The 27,588-nt window shown below is 39.1% G+C and overlaps 1 protein-coding gene across 4 annotated transcripts; it reads right to left on the bottom strand.

Annotated features, from left to right (window-relative positions):
* Nucleotides 1–358: 358 nt before the first annotated feature.
* acsbg2 (acyl-CoA synthetase bubblegum family member 2) lies at nt 359–27,588 on the bottom strand. 4 transcript variants are annotated; one of them, XM_044199791.1, is made up of 15 exons: nt 27,282–27,588; nt 16,089–16,215; nt 15,075–15,196; nt 13,039–13,310; nt 10,934–11,022; nt 9,349–9,469; nt 8,550–8,630; nt 8,311–8,460; nt 7,653–7,829; nt 6,568–6,749; nt 5,599–5,841; nt 5,263–5,480; nt 4,909–5,048; nt 3,489–3,735; nt 359–2,227 (listed from the first exon to the last, which is right to left on the bottom strand). In XM_044199791.1, coding segments are annotated over exons 1-15 (2,289 nt in total). In that variant the 5' UTR covers nt 27,283–27,588; the 3' UTR covers nt 359–2,108. The 4 variants fall into 4 exon arrangements, with proteins under 4 accessions (XP_044055726.1, XP_044055727.1, XP_044055723.1 ...); XM_044199792.1 differs by having other exon boundaries at nt 27,286–27,588; XM_044199788.1 differs by lacking the exon at nt 27,282–27,588 and adding an exon at nt 24,446–24,515.

Below are 27,588 nucleotides of genomic sequence, written 5' to 3'. Positions count from 1 at the left end.
CAGTTTATAAAGTAATTAAAATTAGCTCCACCTTTACCAGCTGCAACATTAAAGTGATGAACATATTAATGCATCAATAATTATAATCCAATAATATAATATCCATTATTCTAATATGGGACTCATTCTGTATAATGAGTACTTTTACTTTTGGTACTTTAAGTTCCTTTTGATGCTGATACACATTTTGAATGCAGGACTTTACTTTTAACAGAGTATTTCTGCACCGCGGTATTGTAAAGTTAAAGCTCAGAGTAAACCTTCCAGCACTGATCTGAGACACTTTACATTAAATTAAAAAAACAAAACAAAACATACACTCAAAAGAAAGATGGAAGAACTACAAAAGCTCCGCACATTAGTTTAATAAACTTTTATTCCATAACTGATCAAACACACAAACATTCACAGGCCCGCTTCGCTCTTCTCCTGCGGCGTCATGCACATTTCCATCTTTCAACCCTGATTATTATTCACAACACCAATAACAGCTCTTTAGGGTCAGGTAAATCCAGTTTCTGTCTGCGGTCTTGTGAGTTCTTGCTGAACTGTTTAAGGCTTTTACTGAATAACATTTAAATAAAATAGTTCGTAATGATAAAGTGCTGTAATTAAACCATCAAATAACAACCCTTTAGATTCAAAAGCTTCGATACAGGCTGTTAAACTGTTCCACTATCATTTTATGCATTGAATAGCTATTATTGGCTTTATGAAGTTTGTACTAATTCAAGACAGCAAGAAACTCACTCACCCTGACACACTGAATCACCATCATTTCCTTATTTAACTTTATACACACACATTGCTCGGTTTTGTTTACCCTGATCTTCAGTTAGTTTGAACAAACCATAACTGCCAAACCTTCACTTTGAACTATCAGAGAGCTACAAATACCTTTTGATATGCTTTTTAATTTATATATATATATATATATACACACACACACACACACACACACACACAACTACTTCATATACAAGATAGGATCTTTGGAAATGTCTTCAAGGAGAGGCTGAAGACATGGTCACCAAATCAAAACCTCGAGCAGCTGATCATTTTCTATATGTGATGCTTAAAAGATGGCAACAGACCAATGAGGACAAGTCTAATGCAGTTGATATATTTGCCATAAACCTACATATAATATAATTTAGGTACATTTTTCATTCCTCTAACACATGTTCCATGTTTGAGTGCAAAAAAGTATGCATGAGATTTCTGGGCTGCTGAATAAATGGCAGAAAAATTAACTGAAAAAATAAAATTAAATAAAGAAGCGAAAGATGATGTAGGCAAAAACGTATTTACAATATTACACAAAATCGCAACAGGTCTACACACAGAAGGACTGTTGGAAAACATTTCAACAGGACCAGGCAGGTGTGTAGGGTGCAATGAGTCAGCATACAGAACAAATCTGACTTTAGTTACAAAAGGCAATAGATATGGCTTCAGTGACGTTTTTACAGCATGAAAAACAAAATCTGGATGCTTAGTTATGAGAGAGATTTCAATACACCTCTGCAACTACCTTTGCAGACAACTTTGAAGACATGTACAAAATAAATGATTACTTACTGAGGAAAAACCACCACATTTAAAAAGGCCAGTAAACATGATTGCTGAATTTCATATGAAGTCTTTTCTAGACATGTTCCTTCATTTGAAGCTCATTTGGCCCACGTAAACTTTGGCAAACCAAAAATAAATACAGAAAAACATGTTCAAAAACACAAAACTCCTTTTGAAAACATCCTATAATTTTTTTTGATTCTCTCTTCAACTCAAGTAATGCAGTGCAATAAACAACTTTTCTTACATACAGCTGCAGCTATTTCATCTAGCCAATATTACCGTTCATTGAATAAATAGTTGAATTTGCCTTTAAAATCATAAAGCTATTTTACAATGGCTTCTTATTTTTGCTTTTCCTTTTGTACAACACCCACAAATGTAAACCAAGACAGAACGATCAAAACTTAAGGCAATCAAAAACATTTTTACAAGAGAAGAATGGCAACAGGGGCAGGTTGGATAAATGAGGTGGAGCGTGTCTGCATGTTAACCCAGACAGCCTGGACCTTCCTGCAGGTGGAGGAGCAGCTCTATTTGGGAGGCAGCGGGTTGTCGGGGGTCGTTGGAGTTGCCAGTTCATTATAAAAGTTCTCAATCTGCTCCTTGTACATCTTCACCACCACCGGCCGCTTCAGCTTCATGGTAGGGCCTGTGGACAAGTAAAGTAAAGTTAAACACGTGGCCTCTTAAACCCGCATTATGTTGACCTCAGAAGCTGTCGTTTAAACTGGCTAAACCAAGTTACTTTGTCCTGTGGAAATCACCTAAACTCCACTAGAGGTCATTGCACCTGAGGTTTAACAGACTCGGTCCAGCTGCAGTTAAAGGTCAGAGTTCAGTTTAAAGGCAGATTTCTACAAGTTGAAATATTTTCACAGTGACGTTATGAAGGAAACATTTTCATAAATGGCAAGTTGATGTAATTTTAAATTTAAAGTGTGTCATATCTGCCTCGGCTCATTTATTTCCAAGAGAGTTACTGATTATCTGACAGACTGAAGCGGTCACTTCATAGCAGCCATGTATTCATTAATGCACCAGCAGGGACGACATGTGCTCAGTTTGTGAGTAAGGTTGGCAGGTGAAACAACTGTTCACTCACCTGAGTCGCAGAAAAAATAAATCGCAGACCAGTTCCCACTGAAATTCTAATGTAAGCTAATACATTTGACTCTTGATAATGTAGTAGATTATATTTACAATTAAACCAGAGATTGATTGATATCGCTAACCCGCAGGTTGGAAACCACTGATATAAAGAGGTCAAAAGATGATTATTGCCATAGGAAATAAGAAAAATCGAAGTTCACAAACAAATGTTTGTTTTTCAGATTTTTTTTAAATAAATTTTTTTAGCTTTTAAAAAAAAAGTATAGTTTTTCAGGCTGCAACTTAACCTGACTATTATTTGTCGATTTAATCGTTTTGTCTATAAAAATTCAGAAAACTGGCCGATATAATTTCCCAGAGCCCAAGGTGTCCAAACAGTACAAAACTAAGACATTTAGTATAAAATCGTATGACAGAAAAGCAGCAAGTCTTCACATTTGAGAGGCTAGAATTAGTGAAAGTTCAGTGTTTTTGCTTGAAAAATGACAATTAATGATCAAAAAAATTTAATACATTTTCTGTCAATCAACTAATGGTTTCAGTTTTGGGAGTTTTACCACTCCAGTTCTCTATAAATGACTCGAAGGAAATATTACTCTTTGATTTTGCTGCTCACAGACCTGCACCACGTGACACTGAGATGATGCCTTTCCTCACACAAGTGGCTCAGGAAGGATATTTCAAGCATTTGCCTCTCCATTGTGAAGTCCACGCATTGCAGGCTTCAGATATCCGAAATTACAGAGTCAACTGCACTCTAAAATAAAGATCAGCACACCCCGCGTTCCCATCCCACTCACCCAGCTCTCCTCCTGGAAGGGAGAAATCCCGATCCAGAATGATCCACTTTTGAATGCGCTGAGCGTTGGAGGTTGCCTTCTCGTTGACTCTGTTGATTCCCTCCTGGATGGCAGCGTGGATCGCTCGGTCTCGGCCGCCTGCAATCTCAGAGACGCGTGTGGCGTTGCTGCCCAGCTTCCGGCAGAACTCGACAGCTTCTGGTGTCAGCTCGTCCTCTGGATCGCCTGACTCAGCGTTTACCTGGCACTGGAGAGGGAAAATTAAAAGGTTTAATTTTATTGCCTAATATTTTAAATTTTCTTGTCCATGCAGCTTAAAGCATTATTGGGTCTGTCTTTATCATCTTGCAGTTTTCCTTAAAGCCCACTAGATGGCAGCATCTGAAAAGAAACGTCTTCACTTGTCACTGCTGCTCCTTTTGCCATCAGTTAAGACAGATATATTGACTCTTTGAAATTAGATAAAAAAGGTATAAAGATAGGATGTTGACAAGGCTCAGAGCCTTTTACATGCTGTGTTATCTACATGAGTACAGTTTCCCTACTCACTACAGTGCCCTGCTTCAACTAGGATTAAAGTGGACAAGCAGAACCATGCCTGCTGTAAAGTCTACACCAGGGGCCACATGTATAAATAATACGTACATATAAAAACCAGGCATACGCCATTTCCCACACATAACTGGTATAAAGGATTGTGTGCACTTCAGACCAGGCGTACGCACAGTTTTCTAGAGATAAGGTGGACATGAACTATAAAGTGAGAGCCGTAACCTTGTAGTGCAACATTGTTTATGTTGTTCACCAATTTCAGTGTTATTTTGCAGTCTACACAGCGTTCTGTAAAAGGACAGTCAAAGGCACATTCATTATTATTATTCTTATTATTATGAGTGAATTTGATCACTTAATTTACGTGTGAGCCATCATTTCCAATGATAATTTTATCCTCAACTGTGAAGCATTTTGTAAAGTCTGTTTCAATATGAGATCTACGAATTAATCATCGATCATCCGTCTGACGACTGAGAAATCACCACGATGATGGTTTACAGGTACATGTGATGAATTTGTGGTGTATTTCGGGTACTATAAATAGCCTCTGGTGCTCTTGGAGAACCTCGCCCACGCAGTACAATCTGAAATTGCCGTTCTTCTCACTGACAGGTCTCTCCAGTGGTGGAGTATCGATATGTAAACGGGTGATTAAGTGCGTTTCTACGACCATTTTCTGGCAAATTGTAGGAGTGGAAACGAGGATTGTGCATATGCCTCTAGTTCTACAATGATTGAGATCTCTGCTGAAACAGAACCAGGCGTATGTGCGGCTTTATAAATCTGACGAAAAGAATGACTAGGCATATTTCTGCGTACAGAGTTCTATGCGTCTGGGCTCCAGGTCTCAATTTCTAAGACTTACCTTAACGGTGAGCAGCATCGACAGAAACTTCCTCTTGTCTCCGATCAGCATGGCATTGCTAATCAGTGGCACTGTCTCCTTCACCGCATCCTCGATTGGAACAGGGGGGATGTTCTCTCCTCCTGCTGTGATGATCAGCTCTAAAATGAAACACAAGGACACAGGTTAAGTAACAAGACAGGTTTAATTAATCACGGATAAAGAAGGCTTACAGATTTAATCTATGTGACGGGACACTGTATCCATATTTTCTGGAGGCTGTAAAAGAGAATTTAAGTCTCTCTCTCCTAGATCCTGTACAGCTTGACCTGTTCTGAGTGTTATCTAGCGCTACAAGAAATACAGAATAAGTACCTTTAATTCTTCCGGTGATGAAGAGGAATCCGTTCTGGTCGTGTTTGCCCAGGTCACCTGAGTGCAGCCAGCCCTCTGCATCGAGAGCCTCCTCCGTCTTGTCGGGCATGTTGAGGTAACCCATGAAGACGTGACGGCCCCAGAAGCAGAGCTCTCCGTTTCCCTCCTCGTCGGTGTTGTGCAGCTTCGTCTTGCACCCCGGGATCTCTTTACCACAACTGAAGGACAAAACAGCATCTTTCTAATTCACCACCAAGCACATGTTTTTTTTTTAATTGGCTCTGATTTGTCAAGGAAATTCAGTGTCAAATCACACTAAAAAGAAAAAGAAAGTACCTGGTGAGCTTGAAGGCGTCAGGGAGGGAGATGGTGTGAGGTCCGGTGCTCTCACTCATGCCGTACAGCTCGTACAGAGGAATATCCAGGCTGAGGAAGAACTCCAGGGTGTCTTTAGTGATGGGTGCGGCACCTGTGTAGCATTTATTGCAGCGGTCCAGGCCCAGGGCCTTACGCACCTTTTTGAACACAAGCCTTTTGGCTATGTGATAGCTGATCGGTGTGCGGCCAGCTGCTCCTCTTCTGAGGAGGGACAAAAAACAGCAAGTGTGAGCGTTTTGAGCCACGCTAGCACCACTTTGGCTCATACTGAATTATCTCAACAACTATGGGACGGATTGCCATAAAAGTTTGTACACCCATTCATGTCCTAGTCTGGATGAATTGTAATAACTTTGGTGATCCTCTGACTTTTCATCTAGCGCCATGATCAGGTCAAAATTTAAATTTATCAAATACCTGTAAAAGTAATGACATTCCCATCAGCCTCAGCTGTATTTTGTGTTTAGTGCTAATTAGCAAATGTTAGCATGCTGACACACTAAACTAAGATGGTGATAAGGGTAAATATTACACTTGTTTAGCATCAGCATGTTAGCATTAGCACTGTGAGCATGGCGACATTAGCATTCGGCTCAAAGCACAGCCTCTCAGAGACTGTAGACTTTGTGTAACGACTTAAACAGGCTCACATAAATCTAGTGTCCAACAGATAATTAATGTGACACACAATTTTATGAATTATTTTCAAGTCTCTCTGGGTGCCTAGATATCCAAAAATGCCATGCATGCATGCATGTATGAACAATATTTCTACAATCACAGTGGGCTCATGTAAGAGGGAAGTAATAACAGGAAAACACAAACAAACATTTCAGTAAATAGACAGAACCAAAGCATAGAAACAGGAACAAGGAATTATTTAACCATGTCTAAATAAAGCTGCAATTTCGTAAAACGTGCACATACTGATTCATCTTGGTCAGATTAGTCTGCAGGCCGACATCTTTGGCCCAGGCAGCCACCTTCCTGCGCACTGTCGAAGACTTGGCTCCGATAGACCTCATCTTTTCCTGCATCTTCTCCCAGACACGTGGGACGCCCATGAAGGCTGTGGGACGCACCTCCTTCAACGTGTTTACCAGAGAGCCCTGATAAGAGAGAGCAGAACACAAAGATCACATGTAGTTTAAAGCTCCCATGGAGAGGAAATGAGCAGAAAAATAGAAATCTGTTCCCACAATGCAAGGCAAAGACCTTGGAAAAGTATCGCATGAAAAGAAGCTTATTCATGTCTATGTAAAGCGCTCAGGTGTCCACCCACAGGATATCCCTTTATTTATTTACTGGAACTCATGGTAATCTGTCACTCATGAACTTGTAAGGGTGATGATGATGCTGAAATGAAAAGCCCTAAGAAATAAGCAGCTCAGCACACCAGACATGTTTTTACACCCCAGATAAAATCTTGCAATTCCCAAGAAAGGACACGTTATGGAAGATGCACATGATTGGTGGAGGGTTCAAGGATCAGTCAAGTTTTTGATGACAGGCTCATTCATGACGATCTACTCAATTGATCCTTTCTGTTTTTATGCCTCTAAACTATGTACCCTCCCTCTCAATCTTCAAGTGGAAAACTGGCTTTGTATATTTAAAAAGAAATTATTAAATAAGACCTGCATTTTTTTAATCTTATTTGTTTTGTTTGCTATTTTATTCCTGTAAACGTCTTTGTTGTTCTAAATGTTTTAGGGTTATTGTAAACATTTTATTCAGTTTGTTTTTGTTTGTAGTTCTCCACTAAACATTGTTTTGAATACTGTTTCTGTGAAGCAGTTTGGGTTTTGTCTCAGGATAAAATAAACTCTTAGTATGATTATTATCTAAATATATAAAATTTTATACATTAATGAATCGTATTTGGCAGCTACTGGTGTTGGTTTTCATTCAATTTCATTTCCTTTTTTTATGAAAACAATTCAATATTTGAATATTTCTCTGTGTTTCTATGTGTTTGTGTACTATTCAGCACATTAACTGCTGTATCTCACCTTCAGTGCATCTGGCTGAGCGAAGTAGGTGGCCCCTCCGACCCTCATGGTGACCCAGATGTCGACCATCTGAGCTGCGATGTGACTGAGCGGCAGGTAGCTGACCACCGTCTCCTGAGTCTGAGTGGCGTCTGTCAGTCGCACATGATGGCTGGTGGAGAGCGCAGTCCATGTTATCTGAGGGGAAGGAGAGAGAAATATAGTTAATATGATGTATCTTAATTGTTTTATGTATTGGGGGGGTTATATAGAGACGTGTTTTACAAGGAGAATGACAGACACATCGGTGAATGTATATGACCACAGTGTTTTATACGTCTAAGTGAACTTTGACAACAATAAAAGACATGAAAACAAATTTGGAGCAGTTAGACAGCTGGGTGTCAAGTTAATGAGTCTGGTTTAACAGGACTACAGCACATCTATCCATGTGGACTGTCTCGAACACACAGTGCTAATGGTGAAGTCATTTTGCTGATTGATACCTACATAGAAACCTGCCTAACAAGCAGCGCAATGCTTTCAGCTGTCAACTGCATCTGCGCTTTCAAGACACATTACAAGACAGAAGTGAGTTTCTGCTGTCAGTCTCAGGAGCCAAACATGTGACACTTGACTGTCCTCAGAGGTAAAAACACACGTGGCTCATGCAACGTACATTGTCATGGCTGAGCATGACTCCTTTGGGCTGGCCTGTGGTTCCTGAGGTGTAGATGAGCGTGCAGCATTGGTTGGGCTTCTGGCTGGAGATGATCGCATCAAGCGGTGCGTCAGGCTCATCACGTCCAAGCTCCATGAACTCCGCCCACTACAATGCACAAACAAAATGACTTTGTTTATGAGAAACATGAAAAGATTGACTTGGTTCAACAAACATTCATCTGATTGTTTGCTTACTGTGTACAGATTTGGTCTCTTCTCTTTTAGTGCATCTTTGTACTGGATAATGGCTTTCAGGTGTGGCAGCTTGTCTTCAACCTGTGAACAAACAGAATACAATCTAATGAGTACATAACTGCAGGCAATGGTCAACAAGAAGACTTGTGCCATTTCTAAACTACAGACAAACACTGTATTGATCAAGGGCTTGCTACAACATCTGTCTAAAATGTAGAATAAAGATTAAAAATCTCCGGTTGTGTCCCAAATCCATACTGCACGTGCTGCACAGGATATAGATACAGAAAAGTAAATAAAACATACATACAGTATATAGCAATATATATTTTTTGTGTGCTCACACTGAAAAAGTTCTACTCAGAAGAGTCAATGTGCAGACTAAAAAAAACCTTGACTTTTGAGTTGTGCTGTAGACATCTACAAAGGAAATGGAGGAGTTGCTCACAGCTGGAAAAAAACTCCCAAAAACTAAAATAAGTACTGTTTATTTAGCTGTCTCTTTCTGTTTAATTGGCAGTGACATAGGCTAGTATTGTCTCATTTCCTGGTAATAGAAACTGGTTAAGTGTTGATTTATTCTATGCTAACTGCAAAAGCAGTATACTATAAAGATTAGAATGCGGTATATAATGTAAACAATTAGTATTTAGTATGGACTTGGGACACAGTATCTGTCTTATCCACAGAAGACAGATTTCCTACATGATTTGTGGTATGTAAACTATTTGTATTCATATCTTCAATTCATAGTTGTCCACAGTATTTATATGCAGTGTATCACTCATTCTGATCTCACCTGAAGGATCTTCTGCAGCTGTTTGTGGTTCTCCACCACAATGATACTGGCCCTGCAGTTGTCTGCTACATACTGGCATGCCTCTGGAGAGTTGGTGGTGTAGATGCCCACAGCAAATCCACTGCAACAGACAGAGGACAAGTCAGACTTAGCAGTTTCTCGTTCACATTTACCGATATATTGTATGTAGAAACCTGCTGTACGAGATATAACAGTGAGACCTGATGTCCCATTGTTTGCGCACTCAACTTTGATCACACCTACATTCGTCTGTACAGGGAAGCAGGAGACTTCAGGTGAAAAAGCTTAAGTACCGTCACTAACTTTCTTTATTCTCTTCTTTTTTAAACTGTCCCATTCCTCATGAAGATGGGACAATAGAAACTACCTAGCAGCATCATTGTAGCAGCTTTCCAGCAACATTATCTGCAGCGTGTGTCTGCTACTAAGTTGATCAAACATCATGATTGGTTTGACTAGTTGACAATATTTTCAATACATTCTTATTGCAGCATCAGCACTGAGCAGAGAGTAGGTGTGGGAGACTGGGGAATCCACAAACACAGGATCAGCATGTGTGTTACAGCTCCCAGAGAAGAGTTTTAGGTACAACATGTACTGATCTTCTGTATGACCAAACTTATTTCCCTCTTATCAGCCTTACAGGAATTGCAGTAAATAGAAAATGTCTCAACTCAAACTGGGGAGACAGCGTGGAAAAACCCCAACGTCATGTGGAAGATGTTAGGAGATATAAGGAGCTCAACTGAGACAATTTGGGCCGTGACCAATCGATGGGTTAGGTTCTTAATTAAAAGGGGTTTTTGGTTTCTCAGATGGAGTCAATGTCTTGGTCCCTTTTTAGCTCACTGAATGAAGCACATGGTTTTATTTCTGTTGGGGCTGTCCACGCTGAGTATTTATGCAAGCACCGCAGAAGAGAAGCTTGTGAATACTTTCATGTGATCTGCGCATAATTCATCAGTGGTAGAAGAAGTACTCAAAACATTACAAGTAAAAGCCCTGCATTTAAAAATGTACTTAAGTAAAAGTAAAGTAGTTAAATACATTTATATATAGTTAGGTTTAGTCCAGTGGTTCCCAACCTAGGGGTCTGGCCCCTCCAAAGGATCACAAGATAAATCTGAGGGGTCGTGAGATGATTAATGAGAGAGAAAAGAAGAAAAAATTAAGTTCTGATACAATGATGTGTAACTATTAACTACAGCTGTCAGATAAACGTAGTGTAGTATAAAAGTACAAGTACCTCAAAATTATACTTAAGTACAGTACTTCAGTAAATGTAGTTGCTTTCCACCCCTGCAGTTCATCAGCTTCCTGTTTAACACAGTGCTGTAATCTAGATTAAAAGATGTCTTTAAGCTAAGAGAATACGTGCTGCACTGGATGACACCTTGTTATGTTCTGGTGTACTTATATTTCAAGTCTTGGGATTGCACCACTTAGTTATGGAAGACATGCACACATACACATAGTTGGCAATGAAACTGTGAGTGAGGCAACAGTGAGCTCACCACTGACAGTTACATAAACTCATAAATTCAGAGATGAAGATGAAACTCACCCTGCCAAAATGGCTCCAATGTCAGATATGAACCACTCAGCGGAGTTGAAGCCCAGGATGCCGACGCCATGGTAGCGTTGCAAACCCAGCTGGAGAAAGACAAAACATACTTTTAAGTATAAACAAAATAACACGTTGTTAAGAAATAATCCTAGAAATAACATTGGGATATCTTGCACATTAATTTCCAGTTTATAATTTAGCTGGGACATTGCAGGCACAGTGTGATCTCTCTTTTCTCTAGGCTGTTAGTTTTCTTTCATTTATTTATTTCCTTTTTAAATATGTTGGGGGGCATTTATGACATTGCAGTTTATGTGGTAAATGGCCCAACACTTTAGCCTCTGTAATGCCCCTTCTTTAATTAATTTTTTAAACTCAGTTTGGAGAAATAAACAATGTAAATACTGCCTCCATTTGTTAAATTAAATGTGCTTATTTTCATGTTTTAAGATGAAACTTTACACTGTCCTCTGCGAGTTTAGAACAAAAAACATTTTTTCTTTATAAAACTCTTTCAAAGTTACATTTTCACACATGCACTGAAATTAGTCTAAAACAAAGTTTGTCTTTATTCCTAAAAACATTTCAAGAGTTTTGAACTGCCAGCAGCAGATCTCTCTACAGAGTGATCAGAGCTCAGGGTTGCTTCAAGTGCATTGCCATGGCAGCTGTTACCATGGAAACAGATATACAGCCAAATGTACACAAGACTGCCATAATGGGAACTGATACCAAGTTCAACAATGCAGTGAGCTTTTTAAATAACTCATGAAGTCTTTCACAAGTCTTTCTCTTTCACAACTGTAGTTGAAATATAATATGAGTCTTGAAATCTGAAGCTCGACTCCTGCAGATAGAAACGTAACGCTGACTGCTTTGTTATTACTATTGAGGGTGTGAAAACAAGCGGAGCATGTGTGGGCATGTGTGGGGGCATCAGGTTCAGGGTAGTTTATATGTTTAAGCACATAGACACACGTGTAAGCATGTCTCTATGTGTGTGTGTACATGACCCCTGCTGAGTTTCCTTGCTGATTAACTGTGTTGGGTTTCACAATAAACAATAACGTGCTCTGTCCTGTATGAACAGCTGAGGCCTGTCCTGAGCTGCCTCACTGACATTTTAGCCCTTCGTGCTGTCTCGTGTGTTGCCTGGACTGACTTGGCATAAAATCAAATACACCGACACAAGACTTTTTAAAACAATGACAACAGAAGTCGATTGTTTAACAGAAAAACAGACATCTTAGACCTTTAGATACTGAAGGAGAATTGCTGCTCAGGGTGGATAAAAACAAAAGTGCTTTTCTCTGTGAAGAGCATACACTTGTTACAGATATTTCTCTGCTCTCTTTTAAGGTGTTGTGTAAATGAGAGGTTTTATATATTTGAAATGAGACTACCCTGAGGAATTTCTCTAATTGTGCAACGCTGTGCCATAATTTTCCAGCATTGAACCTGCAAATGTTGAACTGTTGTGGGTTTGGTTGAGTTGGGTTTCCATTAAACCTGACAGTGTAAGCAACAAATGATAGAGCTGAAATAATACACTTATATAAGCAACACCTGTCGCTGTGTGTGTTAGGGCTGCAACAGTTACATTCATTATTGACTGTCAGAAATTTGTGGAAAATGTCCATTATGATTTTCCCAGAGCCCAGATGACATATTCCAATGTCTTGTTTTTTCCAACCAACCATCCAAAACCCAAATACATTCAATTAACGACAATATAAAAACAGAGAAAAGCAGCAAATCCTCCCATTGGAGAAGCTGGAGCCTTTGGCATTTTTGCTTAAAAATGGACTTTAATGATTAATTGATTATCAAAATTGTTGCAGATAAATTTTCTGTCGACCTAATCAATTAATCAACTAGCTCTAATGTGTTATTCAATTTATTACTGAGAAAGCTGAAAATATACACACCATGGACATGAAAATCAGTAATACTTAAAAGCAAGAGGTTTTGGTGGTTTGCGCTGATAAAATCGTCCCAAAGATTATTGTAATAAAAACAGGAAGAATTAGAATACAACTGTAAAGATGATCCTTTCATATATGATGCTGTTTATACTAGATTACTCAATAGATAAAAACTACCTTAAGGAAGCTCTTGGCAGCGGTGCGGCAGGTCTGGTAGTATTCTCTGTAGTTCAGGCTCTTCTGCTGCTCGCCCTCCTTCCAGCTCAGAGCTGTAAAGTCGCCAAAGCGCTCCACAGCTGAGGTGAACATCTGGTTGACGGTCAAAGGGGTCTCAGCAGCCAGGCCAGAGTCCCCCATCCTCAGTTTCACCTCTGCATCACCCTGTGACGTCCACAGGCCGGGCTCTCCTGCTGCTGGCACCGACAGGGAATTTGGGCGCTGGGCTTTCACTGGAAGATGTGAAAATAAGACATTCAAAAAAATAAGCAAAGGGTTTTCAAGAGATTTCAATGACAGATTTCCTTTTCATGCTGAACTAAACTTTCTACTGGAATCTCCTTGTTCCCATAATCTCCATGGGAGTTGCAACAGACACCCTGTATTTGTCGTATTAGATGGGATGCCACTCACTGTCTGGTACTACACTAAAGCTACAAACAAACATGGGCCACTGAGCAAATGAGCGATCCTGATCTAAGCCCTTGGCAACAGTCACACAGGATGCACAGTGATGAAGCCGTTACTTCAGGTTGGCTGGATGTAGTTTTCTTTGAAACAGTAAAGTCAATATTATCTCTCCATTATACCAATCTTACAGGCTATTTTACTGTTTTGGAGAAACAAACTTTCTCCCATGAAACACAAAATGCCCTGTATTGTTTTTTAGTTTTCTAGGTTCTTTGATTGAATTTGTTATGTAAAGTGTCTTTGAGTGCCTTGAAAATCACTCTATAAATACCGTGTATTATCATTATTATTAAAAATAAAAAAACATGTAATTTCCCCAAGAGTTGTTATGATAGTGCATTAAGAACAACATCTTAAATTGTTTTAAATTGTTGTTAAAGAAAAAACACAGTTTATTACAACATGGGGTTTAATTTTTGTAGTTCTGGCCAACTCTTCTATTGGTTATGATATCATTGTAAGTAATTGCTGAGATGTCAAAAGCATGAGCAGTCACATCATCATACAGGTTGTAAATAAACACCCATGCCAGTTAAAATTCTTTGGAAGAATTAATTCCTGGTTCAACGTTTAACAGCCACACTGGCCACAGTTGTGTGTGCACACAGTTTCCTGTGCAGTGAGGGATTATTAGTAACATTTTCAGTGCACTAACCTTTGGTTTCACCTTAAAATAAAGTGGTTTGGATAATCGGGCTAAACTGTTGGCTTGTTTACAACCTGTCTGATCATCTTACTGTGTACCATGTTTCTTTCCACGCTGGACCTGTTTTAAGCGATGCTGTCGAGTTTAGAGACCTCAGAAATTACTTGGTTGACTACAAAATTATCATAAGCAATGTAACCGATGGCCCGAGCTACATAAATAAAACCTAAGTTGTAATAAACAGTGGATTTGATTTGAAAAGGGGAAAGCAAACAATTCCATCTTGTGTTTTTTTTACAATCAGAAAGAAAGAAATATGTTTTCAATATGCATATATTGCAGAGAGAAGAACTAAATGATGGTGGATTTATGACCAAACACAACAGCTGGTTATCAGTACCAAACTAATATAATAATCTATTTAACAGATTTACTACTCCACTGACTTGATGGTAATTATGAATGTTCCCGTAAGTAGTCCCTGTTAATTTAAATGAACTATGAATCACTAAAATTTTAAGAAAGCCTTATATCACAGTCAAAGAGATTTTTCCCTCAGTGACTAAGACAGGAAGGAATGTCAAAGTGCAGATTGAAGGCAGGAAAAGGAAAGTCAAGTTGTTCTGCCAAAGAATGTGGGCACTTCTGTTTGGCCCACTTCCTCAGGAAAAAAGTTCAGAGAAAAAACACGTTCATTAATGCTGACTTCAGCAACTAGAGCCAACACAGTGACTGGATCCAACTCCGAATACAGCCCAGTTGTGTCTGTATATTGCTTATCATAATTTTAATCCGGCTGCACCACCCTCACAAATGTTAGAGTTCAGGGACGAAGAAAGAGTAAACACATTCAACCTGATGGCTTTTCTTCCTCCCTCACCTGTTTGTGTGTTTGAGGTCTGTTCAGCGGGGACCTTTGTAGTCTTGGTGTTGCTGTTGACTTCATCATGTGCACCAATTTCCTCTTCTCTTTCCCCTGTGGACTCTTCCTCTGAAGACTCACTGAGGAAAAGCAAAGGGATACAACAGGTCACTTAACACAGGAGAGTGGGTTCCCAAAGTGACTGTCGCATCCTCGGGGGAAAACCAGAGGCAGAAACCTGGCCTTGCACTGAGTCATATGGGGAAAACTGTTAAACTCAACATCATCCTGAAAGTACATACTATGTCTTCATCTAAACTGTAGATCTTGTAAATACTCACAATAATAGCTTCAAAGTAAAGTTTATATTATTATATATTGCAATAAATTAAAGCTTCAAGGACAAAGCAAAGGTGATAAAGCTACTACGATTACACTTACAGGAATGTAATCCTATACACAATGAGAATACATGATCACTAACTTTTTGTGAACTACTACTGAGTGCGGGAGCTTTTACCTGGGTGGTATATTTGGCTGCCACCTGCATCCTGTAATTTCCCTATCATATTTAAATCTTAGTGAAAGACAATGATGCTATGCTTGTGAAAAAGCTCTGCCAACTAGCTATCAAGCTAGTAATATTGCAATCCCAGACAACATCTGACTAGATGTTGACCAGTGGTTCCCAACCTTTTTGGCTCAGTGATCCTTCACTCACAAGCCCTCACTGCAGGTTACATATTTCTGTGAGCAGATCAAAAGGTGATTTTTACATTCTAAAATTGTTTAATTTTAATCATTTTTCAGGTTGGAAGCAGTAAAACTATTCAGTATTTTACAAGTAAAAAGCAAAGATAAATATAATAAATAAAAAATTCATTAATGGAGCAGTAAAAATGTGTTTGTTCTTCTTTTCTAACTTATTGGTCGTCTTGTGAGCCCTCTTTCATCTTCTAACACCCAGGTTGGGAACCAAAGCTCTCGAGACAGTGATGTCAAGGTGCCTTGGATGTGTTTGTGTGGACATACTTATAGACAATGGCGTCAAGGGAGGCTGCGCTGTCTCCTGCACCGCAGGATGACTCCAGGAAGCCGCCTGCTCTGGGAGGCTCCATCACCGCGGCTTCAGACATGGCGGTGGGCTCACACACGGTCACTGAAAGAGACGAGTGACTGGGCTTGTTAGCTACCGTATATTTGACAAGCACATCTCTTACAAGCATCCGCAACAAGTGAAGTTATGTGATGATGAAGAAGATAACTAGAAACAAGCCACTTGTGCATACACAAAGTAGTGCAAGCATATCCTAATATCGTATCAGTTGCATCTGCAAAAAGGCAACAACAGCATCACAAAAAATCTCCTCAGGGACTGAACGAGAAGTTTGATGTTAGACCTTTTTAATAATGTCCAAATCTCATCTGTCTTCTTCTTGTTGAGCTATTCATTGGTGATTATCCTTTAGTATAGGACTGCAACTAATGATTATGTTCATTATCGATTAGTCCATCAATTATTTTCTCAATGAACCAATTAATCGTTTTGTTTAGTCTATAAAATGTCAGAAAATTGTGGAAAATGCCAGTTAAATATTCCTAAAACCCAAGGTGACGTCATCAAATGCCTTCTTTTGTCCAACTAACAGCCTACAACCTAAAGATATTCGGTTTACATTGATATAAAAACAGTGAACAGCTGCAAATCGTCACAATTGTGAAGCTACAACCAGAGAATGGTTGGAGTTTTTGCATAAAAAATTACTTAAACGGTTAAACGATAACTGATAGTAGAGCTCGACCGAGGATTTACACCTGGGATCATTATTTCAAGGCGCGGGTGCCTTTTTCTTGATAAGAAAACTAGACACAAACACTCTTTTGGAGTAAGATTCAAGCCTGGTTTGAGAAGGAAGATGCCTTATGACTTTAAAAAGAAAAAAGGACTGCTCCCCCGGTCTAATTGCAAGACAGTAACACCAACGTGTGACAGCCGGCAGCTTCTAGTACTCACAAGACTCACACTCGAGTGTTGTTGGCACCAGGTCACATTACTTTTTCTAGCAGTTGTAGTTGGTGTTACCCGGTCCTGGTTTTGGCTCTTGTGCAGTGTATAATCAGTTACTTTGGCATTTCATAAGTGACTCTAAATATTAATGACATATGGTGACTGACCTCTGCTGAATGAATACAGAACAGAAGGAAGAACCGTAATGTGCACAAATGCAAAACATGCTGACAGGAAATCCTTCCAAGGACCATTATCAACCTTTATAGCTGACTTTATGAGCTGCTAAACAAGCATTGTCTTCGTTGATACTACGTCTGTTCTGCTGACAAAATTGAGTTGTATGGCAACAGTGTGGCGAAGTAGAAAGTCTTGCTACAGATAACATTGTCTAGCGGCAAATAATGGATTGCCTTTTTACTGCTTGGTCCACAAAACGCCTTTTGTTTCCATTTCCATTGCTCCATCCTCTCAAAATCCAATGAAAGTCATGTAGATTAAACTAAATCTGATTATGAAACCATATGTTCAGATATGAGGGTACGAAAGATGGACAAAGCTAAATTATCCTGCATCGTGTACATGGTGTTACAGTGTTTAAAAAGTGATCAGTTCCTTTTCAAAAGAGATGTAGGGAGAATCATTTTCTGCCTTTGCCATTACCTCAACACAGGAAACACGTCAAAGCCTCCTAAACAATAAACCATCGCCGCTCGGCCTCCATCAAACCCAGACCTCCATGACACTCCCTCTCATTCAAGCCCCCTCTTTGGTAAATCACAGGTCTGAACTGATGCTGGCCTGTTTATTTAAGGGGGCTGAAAACACATACCAGCGGCTTCGTCTGCCTATTGTGGCAGCAGCATATCATGACTCACATGTCAGGGACAATTGGGCTTGGAGAAAGTTGAAAGAAACAGGCTCCAGGTAAGTCACAGGGTAGGAATGAAAATATTTTCCATCACGCTTTAGAGTTTGACACGTATTTGCCAACCACACCTTCCATCTAAAATGGCAGGAGCATTCCTGACATTCAGCCATCACCTCAAAGTGCCAAACTGTCATGATCACAGTTGTAAAAAAATAAAATAAATAAACACATAAATTAACTATCAATCCTACTTCAGTCATGTGGCCAGCTGACCCTGAGGAGACTTCGTTACGGAGTCCTACGGACGCCTGAAGGTCTCTGAGCCAAGGAAACAGATGTCACAGGGTGATCTCACCGCTGCTCACATGGACACAGGCAAAGCTGCCATTTTATTTCACCTCTTCCTTCCAATGCAGCTGCAGATTCCTCAAGGACACAGCTGTAAGTGGATGTGGGTTTCCAGAAGTATTAAAGGGAGTTAAGTTGAGGGTGGAGGCAGGCAGATATGGAATAACCCACCCACCCCCTCTCTCTTATTCCTTTAGGCTCTGTCATTGTTTTGGTCTTCAAGCAGGGGGGTCAAGGGATGGGAAAGTTGAGGGGCATGACACTGATCTTGAGAAATGGTTCAGTCACTTGTAGCCTCCAAGTCTGGACGAATAAAGCCTCAAACATCAGACTGGAAAAACCCCTAAGGCCATTTCTTTCCTGGCCCCTTTTTATTTCCCCCTCTTCCTTTACAACCATTTTGGTCTGATGAGCTATCATCACACGAGCCCAACACGTTTAGATCTTGATTAGAGATGCATGCCTCTGATTTAGCTCTAGTGTGACAAGCCCTACTTCTTGTCAGTAGTGACAAATACCTTACAGCATGAATCATTCGTCATCAAGGGTTACGGAGTTATTCGTCCATGATTAGCCCAAAAATAAAATCTCCTGCCTGGTGTGGTAAACTATCACTTTCAGATTTGTCCAGTGCTGTTGTTCACTGATATCACCCATGACATATGTTTGTGGGCTTCCCCTTCACTTGAACTCCTCAGCAACCAAAAGCAAAACCAAGGTCTCTTGGGAAGTAGGGATGCAACTAATGATTATTTTCAGTAGAGATTAACCTGCTGATCGATTAATTGTCAGAAAATAATTAATCCCAGAACCCACGCTGGAGGACCAAGCAAATATTTGTCTTTTTTGCTTGAAAAATGCCTCAAATGATGACTTATCAGAGATAATTTTCTGTCGCTCAACAAATCAATTAACTGACTAAGCATTTCAGCTCTACTTGGGAGCACCTCTTTCATATTCCTTTTAGCCCAGGAAACATTTTTTGCATCCCCTCTTGCATGCTTTTGTAAAGTTTCCTTGTCATGTGTTAATGGATGAATTATCTGATGGATTTAGCACTGCGCAAACTGACATCATTATTGCAACTGTTTTCATGCAATCAGGAGAGGATTATGAATGTAGAGCAGAGTCGTGTGTAGCAACAGCTGTTTGATTCAGAAAGGACAAATTCAACAGTTGGAGAATTAATGTAGAAGATGTGTCTATCACAAACCCATCTTCAGGCAAAAACATGAATGCTTAAATCCAAACAAGGGACTCTCCCCAACACAATACCATCACTGCAAACTAGGTTAATCCCCTGTCAAACTCAACAGACAAAACCCCACCCCTGCTTTCAGTTTTGTGTCTGTTCTCAGAAGATCTCAAAAGATAACAGCCATCTCCACTTGACTGTCTGAACCTAATGTTGTCGCTCAAAACACAAGTGAGAGAAATTGTTTTTCCATCAATACATCGTCTGAACGATCCACATCCTCAGCCATCTGCTGCCTCTGAACAGTACCCAGTAGAGCAGTTTTTTTTTTTACGACTGGGCGTAATCCTCAGCATCCTCTCTATACAGTTACCACATCAAGCTCAACATTTTTTAATCTAATTTTCAAATATTTGTAAGCTAATGAGGACATTTAAATAAAATGGGGCAAGGCTTTAAATGCATCCCTTTAATGTCATCTGGCAAATTCACACAGATCTGCCAGTTGGGTTACACCCTTTTTCGAAGCCAGCAGCTATCCACATTTTGTGTAGAGGGTGATTGAGCCATACCCTTCAGCTCTCTTGATATTTACAGATTAAATACTGTGAATTACAGCTGTGCTCAGATCAGGCTAAAAATTAGCTCCATTTAAGTACAACTGTAGAATTAATGTCAGGGAATGGTTAAGCCAAATGATAACAGGGGAAATCAAACTATGGCATAAAACCAGAGGAATTAACTGATCTTAATTCATATAAAATCTGTAGTATCATACATGAAACTTACATATAAGCAAGCTGTTTCCTCAGGGATCATCCCCAACCGGTTTCTTACCAAACCTGATCTGCCTGAGTGAAAGCTGGAGCTCAGTGTAAAAGGACTACATCTCAGCTACATGAAATATAAATGTAAATTGAGGTACTCACATTGCATTGCTGGAAACTAATTATTTTCCCGGTTTGTAGTAAAGGTTTTCTCTGGAATAGTCCGCTTTATTTTCCCTTTCTGTAAATGCTGTGGTTTCAGTTTGCCGCTAAAACACACACACACAAATACGCCAGCTGTCCACTGTTTCTACAACTTGAGCAGCATATCATTCATTTTCAAACACTAGCCGGCTTGGTTGGTCCCACCCCCTGAAAACCCCACCCAGACAGGCCAGCCAGCTTCCTCCAGACACACTCTCCCCCCTCCCAGCATCACCCCAAAGCAACCTGATTGGCTAAAACTGCTCACACCACAAGACCCATTTTCCATATAAGGCCAAGCAAACCTAATGAATCGGATGGGGGAAGCGGCTCTGAGGACACGCTCACTCTTGACGGATGATGCTATGAAACTCAAACCCATCCCCCTACAGAGATACTCCCATGCACACATACACACATTTAAAACACGTTGCAGATATGCAGACTGGGGTTACTGTCGGGCAAACTGTATGCAAACGTTTCTGAGGCCAGATTAGAAGTGCAGCTGTGCTGGGTTGTCTTTATGACTTTCCACTGACTGAAATCATTCTTATACACACTGCATAGACGCCCACATCCTGTGACCTACATTATTTAAAATATTACACATTGATCTTCCTTCTTCTTTTTATCTTCCTTCATTTTTAGCCACTGGAAACCCATTAAGGCTGCAAATAATGATTATTTTCATTATTGAATCATCTGAAGATTATTTTCTCAATTAATCGACCAATTGTTTTGTCTTTTAAATAAATAATTGTGGGAAAAGTCCAAGGTGACATCTTCAAATTACTTGTTTTATCCGACCAACTGTCCAAAACGAAATGATACTCAGTTTACAATAATATAAAACAGCAAATCCTCATATTGGAGAGGCTGGAAAAAGCAAATTCATTTTGGAAAAATTACTGAAAGGATTAATCCATTATCAAAATAGTTGCAGACTAATTTTGTCGGTCGACCAATCGATTAATTGTTTCAGCTCTAAGGCCTCTTCCAAACCTTCAAAATAGCAGTGGTGGAAAGTAAGTACATTCACTCATTTCATGCCACTTTATACTTCTACTACAATAGATGTGCAACATTTATATTTACTACTTATCATACTTACTTTACAAATTAAAATGTTACATATGCACAATACATATAATGAGCTCATAAAATATGATGCACTGTCATAGATTACTGTAAATTACCCAACTGCATACAAAATTAGAGCTGAACCGATTAATCAGTCGATCAGAAAGAAATTGAAACAGCAACTATTTGGTAAATTGTCAATTCTCAAAGCAAAAATGTCAAACATTTCAAGGTTCCAGCTTTTCAAATGTGAGTATTTGCTGCTTTTCCCTGTCTTCAATTACAATAAACTGATACAATATTTAACAATGTAACAGTCACAGGGGCCTTTTTTTGCATTGAGTACTTTTGATACTTTAAGTACATTTTGCTAATAATACTTAAATACTTAAGTAACATTTTCAATGCAGGACTTACTTGTAACAAAATAGTTTTACAGTGTGGTATTTTACTTAAGTAAAGGATCTGAATACATGCTCCACCGCTACAAAACAGTAACAATGGATTCTAAAGCTTCTAATTAAAATAAAAACATGACTGTGACTGCATCACAGCAGTATTAAATATATCTAAACAAGTGGGTCACTGCACAACCAAGAAGCTTTCACTCAGTCTCAGAGTTAAGTTTGTCATCCTGCAGTTGTTGCCGCTCTAGAGATGCTTTTCTTTGTTTTAGTACCCTGTATATCAGGTCACGACTCTAAAGAACTGGAAGTACAGGATTGGCTTGTTAAGTTGTGCAATTAGGCTGACACCTTAGATTTTCATAGCTAGAATTAAGTTTGCAAACAATGTTATGGTGTTAAAGAGGCCATATTATGCTTTTGGGGTTAAAGAACTGCCCATAATAGAAATATTTGCTGTTGGCAAACACTGTTGGCAAACACTGAGTGAAAAACAGGTCATGACCCTGTGTAAACGTGCCTGTCTCTGTGAAGGAAGTGTGGGTGGGGATTCACAGCTGTCACAGCATTTTTACACTTGAACCTGTTGGTAACTCCAAATGAGAGTAAGTTGCCATTGATACCCATAGAAAAAATCATTAATCAAATACTCAAAAAAAAAAAAAAAAAAAAAAAAAAAAAAAAATATAATATATATATATATATATATATATATATATATATATATATATATATATATATATATATATAAAACAGTCTCACTGGTGGATGAGACCAAAGGAATTTCCTTTACACAGTTTCCCCTAAAATCCCCACCTTCACTGTTCAATAGGTCAAGTAATTCAAGTAGAGGAGTGAGAAAAACACAAAAATTTCCTACTCAAACTCATTAAAATATAAGGTGTAAAAACAACAAAGATTTTGGTGACCCTTAAAATGTGAAAGCTGACTTTTTTTTTTTTTTACATTTAACCTCACATGAAAATAACATGATTTTTTTTTTAACCACTAACTGTATTTATAATAAGATAGTTCTATTTAAGAAATCTGAGAAAAAGATATTCAGATACACTTCGAAATGGAAAAAATGTGTCTGTTTATGCACATGACATCAATTTAAACGATGCTATTTGGTGATTATCTTCTTAATTTTCATGTGGCTTAGTATATCACGTGAGTAGTAGTAGATGCTCACATGACTTCACAAAATGTGTGCCATCACTACTCTATAGAAAGATCAGTCTCAGCCAATTGCCATGAGAGATGAAAACGCAGAGCCACCACACCACAGCATCACATGACAGCCAGAGGGTCCGGTCTACTCATGCGCAAACGCTGAAATGCTGCAGGATGTGTTTAGTGCTGATGCACCGCGCACTGAGGTTATTGTCAGTCAGTGACATCCTCTCTCTCATCCCACGCTCTGCTGAGGCACTACTGTGAACTGATCATTGGTAGAAAGTACATTTACTCAAGCACTGTACTTAAATACAATTCTGAGGCACTTGTGCTTTACTTGAGTATTTCCATTTACTTTATACTTCTGCTCCACTAAAATTCAGAGGCAAATATTGTACTTTTTACTCCACTACATGTATTTGATAACTTTAGTTACTTTCCAGATTCTGATTAATAATACAAAATATAATTAACAAATAAATGATGATGTTATTATATCAATAAGACTGTATTGATCCCCAGGGGGAAATTCACAAGCTACCCAGCAGTATATAAAGTACTATATAAAAAAAAAATATATAAATAAATTTAACCCACATTTACCAGCTGCAATATTAAAGTGATGTACAAATTAATTCATCAATAATCATAATCCAATAATATAACATACATTATTATGAATCGGGCTATTCTGCAAAATGAGTACTTTTACTTTTGGTAAATATAGGTATATTTTAAGGTATATTTTGATGCTAATACTTTTGTACTTTAAGTAAAGTTGTAAATCTAATGACTTTTACTTGTAACAGAGTATTTCTGTACTGTGTTACTGCTTAAGTAAAAGTTCTGAGTAGTTATTGTTGTTATTGTAGTCTAGTTGCCGAGTTTTGAAGATAACCTATCGGCTGTGGAGATGTCTCCATTTTTTTAATATAATGAGACCATATGGCACTCGGCTTGTGGTGCTCAAAGCGCCTGGAAAGAGACATTGCTGTTGAGTTTTTCAAATGTATTTTTTGGCCCTTTGAGCACCACAAGCCGAGTGCCATATAGTCTCATTATATAAAAAAAATGCAGACATCTCTATGGCCGATATTTCCAAAACCTGGCAACTCAACACCAAAACGATCTAGATGGATAAAAGCACTACAGGTAAGAGGAAAAATATGTATTTTGGGGTGAACCTTCCCTTTAACTTTAATTTAGCTAGTTTTAACAAGACCACTATTTGCCATGACAAATAATACCTCAATAGATAACTCAATAATAGGTGGATTGATGCTTGACTTATGTTAAGATGGATCATCAATTAATCAAAGGTGGCATGACTTACCACTAGAAGAGGCTCTTTGTTTGGGTGGATGTGCCTGGTTGTGTGAGCGTGTCATCGAATGAACAACTTGTGAGCACTCCTTTCACTGGCAGAGGGTCAAATTCCTGGTGAGTTGTGCTCATATAAAACAGGGTTGTGCTGAACTGCTGCTCTGTGTGAACTGTTTTACAGCTTTAGACTCTCACCTGACATTCACCATGCATCACTTTGAGTATACTATCTTTTAGAAAAAAATAAAGCTTATGGAATCTTTTCATTTTAAAAACATATTTTATATATTTTTTTACTGTAAATGTCTATTTATGATTCTTGACTTTTGCAGTACTTGATTTTTATTCTTATTTTCTCTTACTATGGTTATTGTTATGCACCAAAATACCAAATTTATTGTATGTAAAAAACTATTTGGTAATAAACTGATTCAGATACACACAAGGAAATTTAATTTCTTCAATGGCTAAGGAAGTCATGATATGTGGGCCTATATACATTCTCTGTTTTTATTTTATTTTATTTATTTATTTATATATATATATACACACACACACACACACGTACATATATACATACACACAACCACTACATTACTGCACAACCTGTTAATATATTTTAGTGCTGGGTTGTTCCTTTAAACACATTGCTGGGTTGCTTATGCTGGGTCAAAGGGGTTGTAGGGGTTCATTCACAGTTGAACAGCTGGTTGGGTTACTTTGACCCAGCTGATGGTTCATTCATTTTTCTGCTCTTCCATTGTCTGTTTTCTGGATCCATCTCTTGCGGTCAGAAGTTCGCACAACACAGTGGGCAGGATTTTATGGTAGGTTAAAACTAATACGTTACCTATATGTTTAATAAATTGTGGTAACAGCATGATCTTAAGCTCATTTCACTGTAAAAATACAACCTGGGATCATGGAGGAAGGGGGGCACAACAGCGCTGAGCGCACTCTTACTCGTAGACGCTCATCGGTTTTCAAGTAAGCTGTCACTTGAAGTAAATTGACATAAAATAGCTATTTTGTTAGTTATGTGACATTTAATAAAGTAGCTAAGGCACAACCGGATGAGCCATACATGTTAGCACAGGTTAGGAGCCCAGATGCCAGCTCATTAAGTTACTTCACCTCTTTAGCTAGCTAGCTAGCCAGCTGTCATTGTTCCCATGGGTGAAATTAGTTTTTGATTGACAGAGGATTGTAAGCCTCTGATTGGCCAAATTAAAAAATGATTGACAGTTACCCCTCCCATTCAAAGTCTCCGGTCTGAAGAGATACCCTACTCCATGAAACAGCTATCTCGCAAACAGCTAACAGCAATCTCTCAAATTTAACTACTCTGCACTAGTGTCTGGCTCAGATTAGTAACTGGATATCTCATAATTTTCTTCAACTAAAATCACAGTAAAACTGAAGTTCTAGTTTTCGCCCCAGATGAGGTCTCTTCTAACATCTTCAAACACTGTGGTTCATTTCTCCAAAAACCTAGACGTCATTTTTGACTATCAGCTGAAATTTGATAGACACGTCAAGAACGTTGACTGTATATAAAGATGGATGACTGGTCTCCACTTCCTCCCACTGTACAAAAATGAAGCCAAATTATCCCGGATGGGGGCGCTGCCATCTTGCGCTGGTGACGTCATTTGGAACCAGAGTCTGCGCAGTAGTGATCGGGGTTGGAGTCGAGGTATTGAGGTCCCGCCCATACACCTGGCCGACTCAATCGCGAGCAGAGCTCAGCTGTCAATCATGACGTGCAGCCCCTTTTAATAGCATCAAATAACTAATTAAAACCAAACTTATCAGACAATTGAATACTTGAACATACATCAGCATGATAAGAACTACCTATAATGACAGAAACCATCTTTGGAAAAAATGTATTTCACGTGTACTTTGAGTTTTTAGTTTGGCTCATGTCCCATCCGCTAACATGGAGGGGGCGGGGTTTATGACCTATACTGCTTTATATACAGTCTATGGGACGGGGTTAGTGTCAGATGAAACCAGCTAATCAACAGATACTCAGGTAGACTCCTTCCTGAGGGCAGGGCTTATGCAACACAGAGTAGCTTAAATTTCTGAGTTCCCATCCCATTTTTTCACAATTGAGAATGACTTCCGGATGGGAGCCGAAAACAGTGTCCAGATGACTTAGACTGAAACCTTTTCTACGAGCTATACAGTCTATGGTCAAGACAGTTATTCAGTCCTGTTACTTTCACCTGAGGAATATTGCAAAAATGTTATCTGTTATCTTTCCAGCAGTTGGAAATGGTTATCCATGCTTTAGTGTCCTCTCACCTAGACTACTGTAATGCTCTGTATTCCTGCCTAAGCCAAGATGCAGTTAGTCCAAAACTCTGCAGCTATATTACTCACCAAGACCTCATATTGCTCTCACATCACCCCGGTTCCGATGTCACTACACTGGTTTCCGATTAAATTTAGGTTTCAGTTCAAGATCCTCCTCCTCCTTTCTAATCCTTTGAATAATCTTGCTCCAGAATATATTAGTGAGCTACTAACGTAATGCCTTATACCTCTGCTAGGCCTCTCAGGTCCTCTGTTAGTCGTACCTCGTTCACGACTGAAAACACTAGGGGTCTGTGCGTTTGCTGTCCTGGGGCCCAGGCTGTGGAACAGCCTCACCCTGGGAGTCAGGTCAGCAAACTCCCTTGGATATTTTAAGTCACAGCTGATCTCTTTGTTTTTGTGCTTGAGTCATGTACCCTATTCTGTTTTATGTGTTATTTTCTTTTAACTATTATATACTGTTGTAAAGCACTTTGTAAGCTAGGGTTTAAAAGGTGCTACATGAATAAACTTGTACTTACTTACCGAGGTGGTTTTCTTGCCGGGTTTGGCTCCTGGGACCCCGTGGCTGACTCAGCTAGCTGCACGGCTAACCGAGCTAACGGAAGTTAACGGTTAACGTTAGCTAGAAACAAGTAAAGGGAACTGTAAATAACCTAAAGTTGAAACTGAACAACTCACAGGGAAAACCATAAAATACTTTCTCCATAGCATATGATCCCGCTTCACCTAAATCAGTGAATAAGGCTATAAAGTTGTGTTTTTACACAGTAATAAGTGAGGCCGGGACCCCAGAAACACTGCGCTCCGGCAGAGTCATGATGCTGC

This window comes from Siniperca chuatsi, linkage group LG6 (assembly GCF_020085105.1).
Source record: "Siniperca chuatsi isolate FFG_IHB_CAS linkage group LG6, ASM2008510v1, whole genome shotgun sequence".
Classification (NCBI taxonomy): domain Eukaryota; kingdom Metazoa; phylum Chordata; class Actinopteri; order Centrarchiformes; family Sinipercidae; genus Siniperca; species Siniperca chuatsi.
This window is presented reverse-complemented; position numbering and strand designations above follow the sequence as displayed.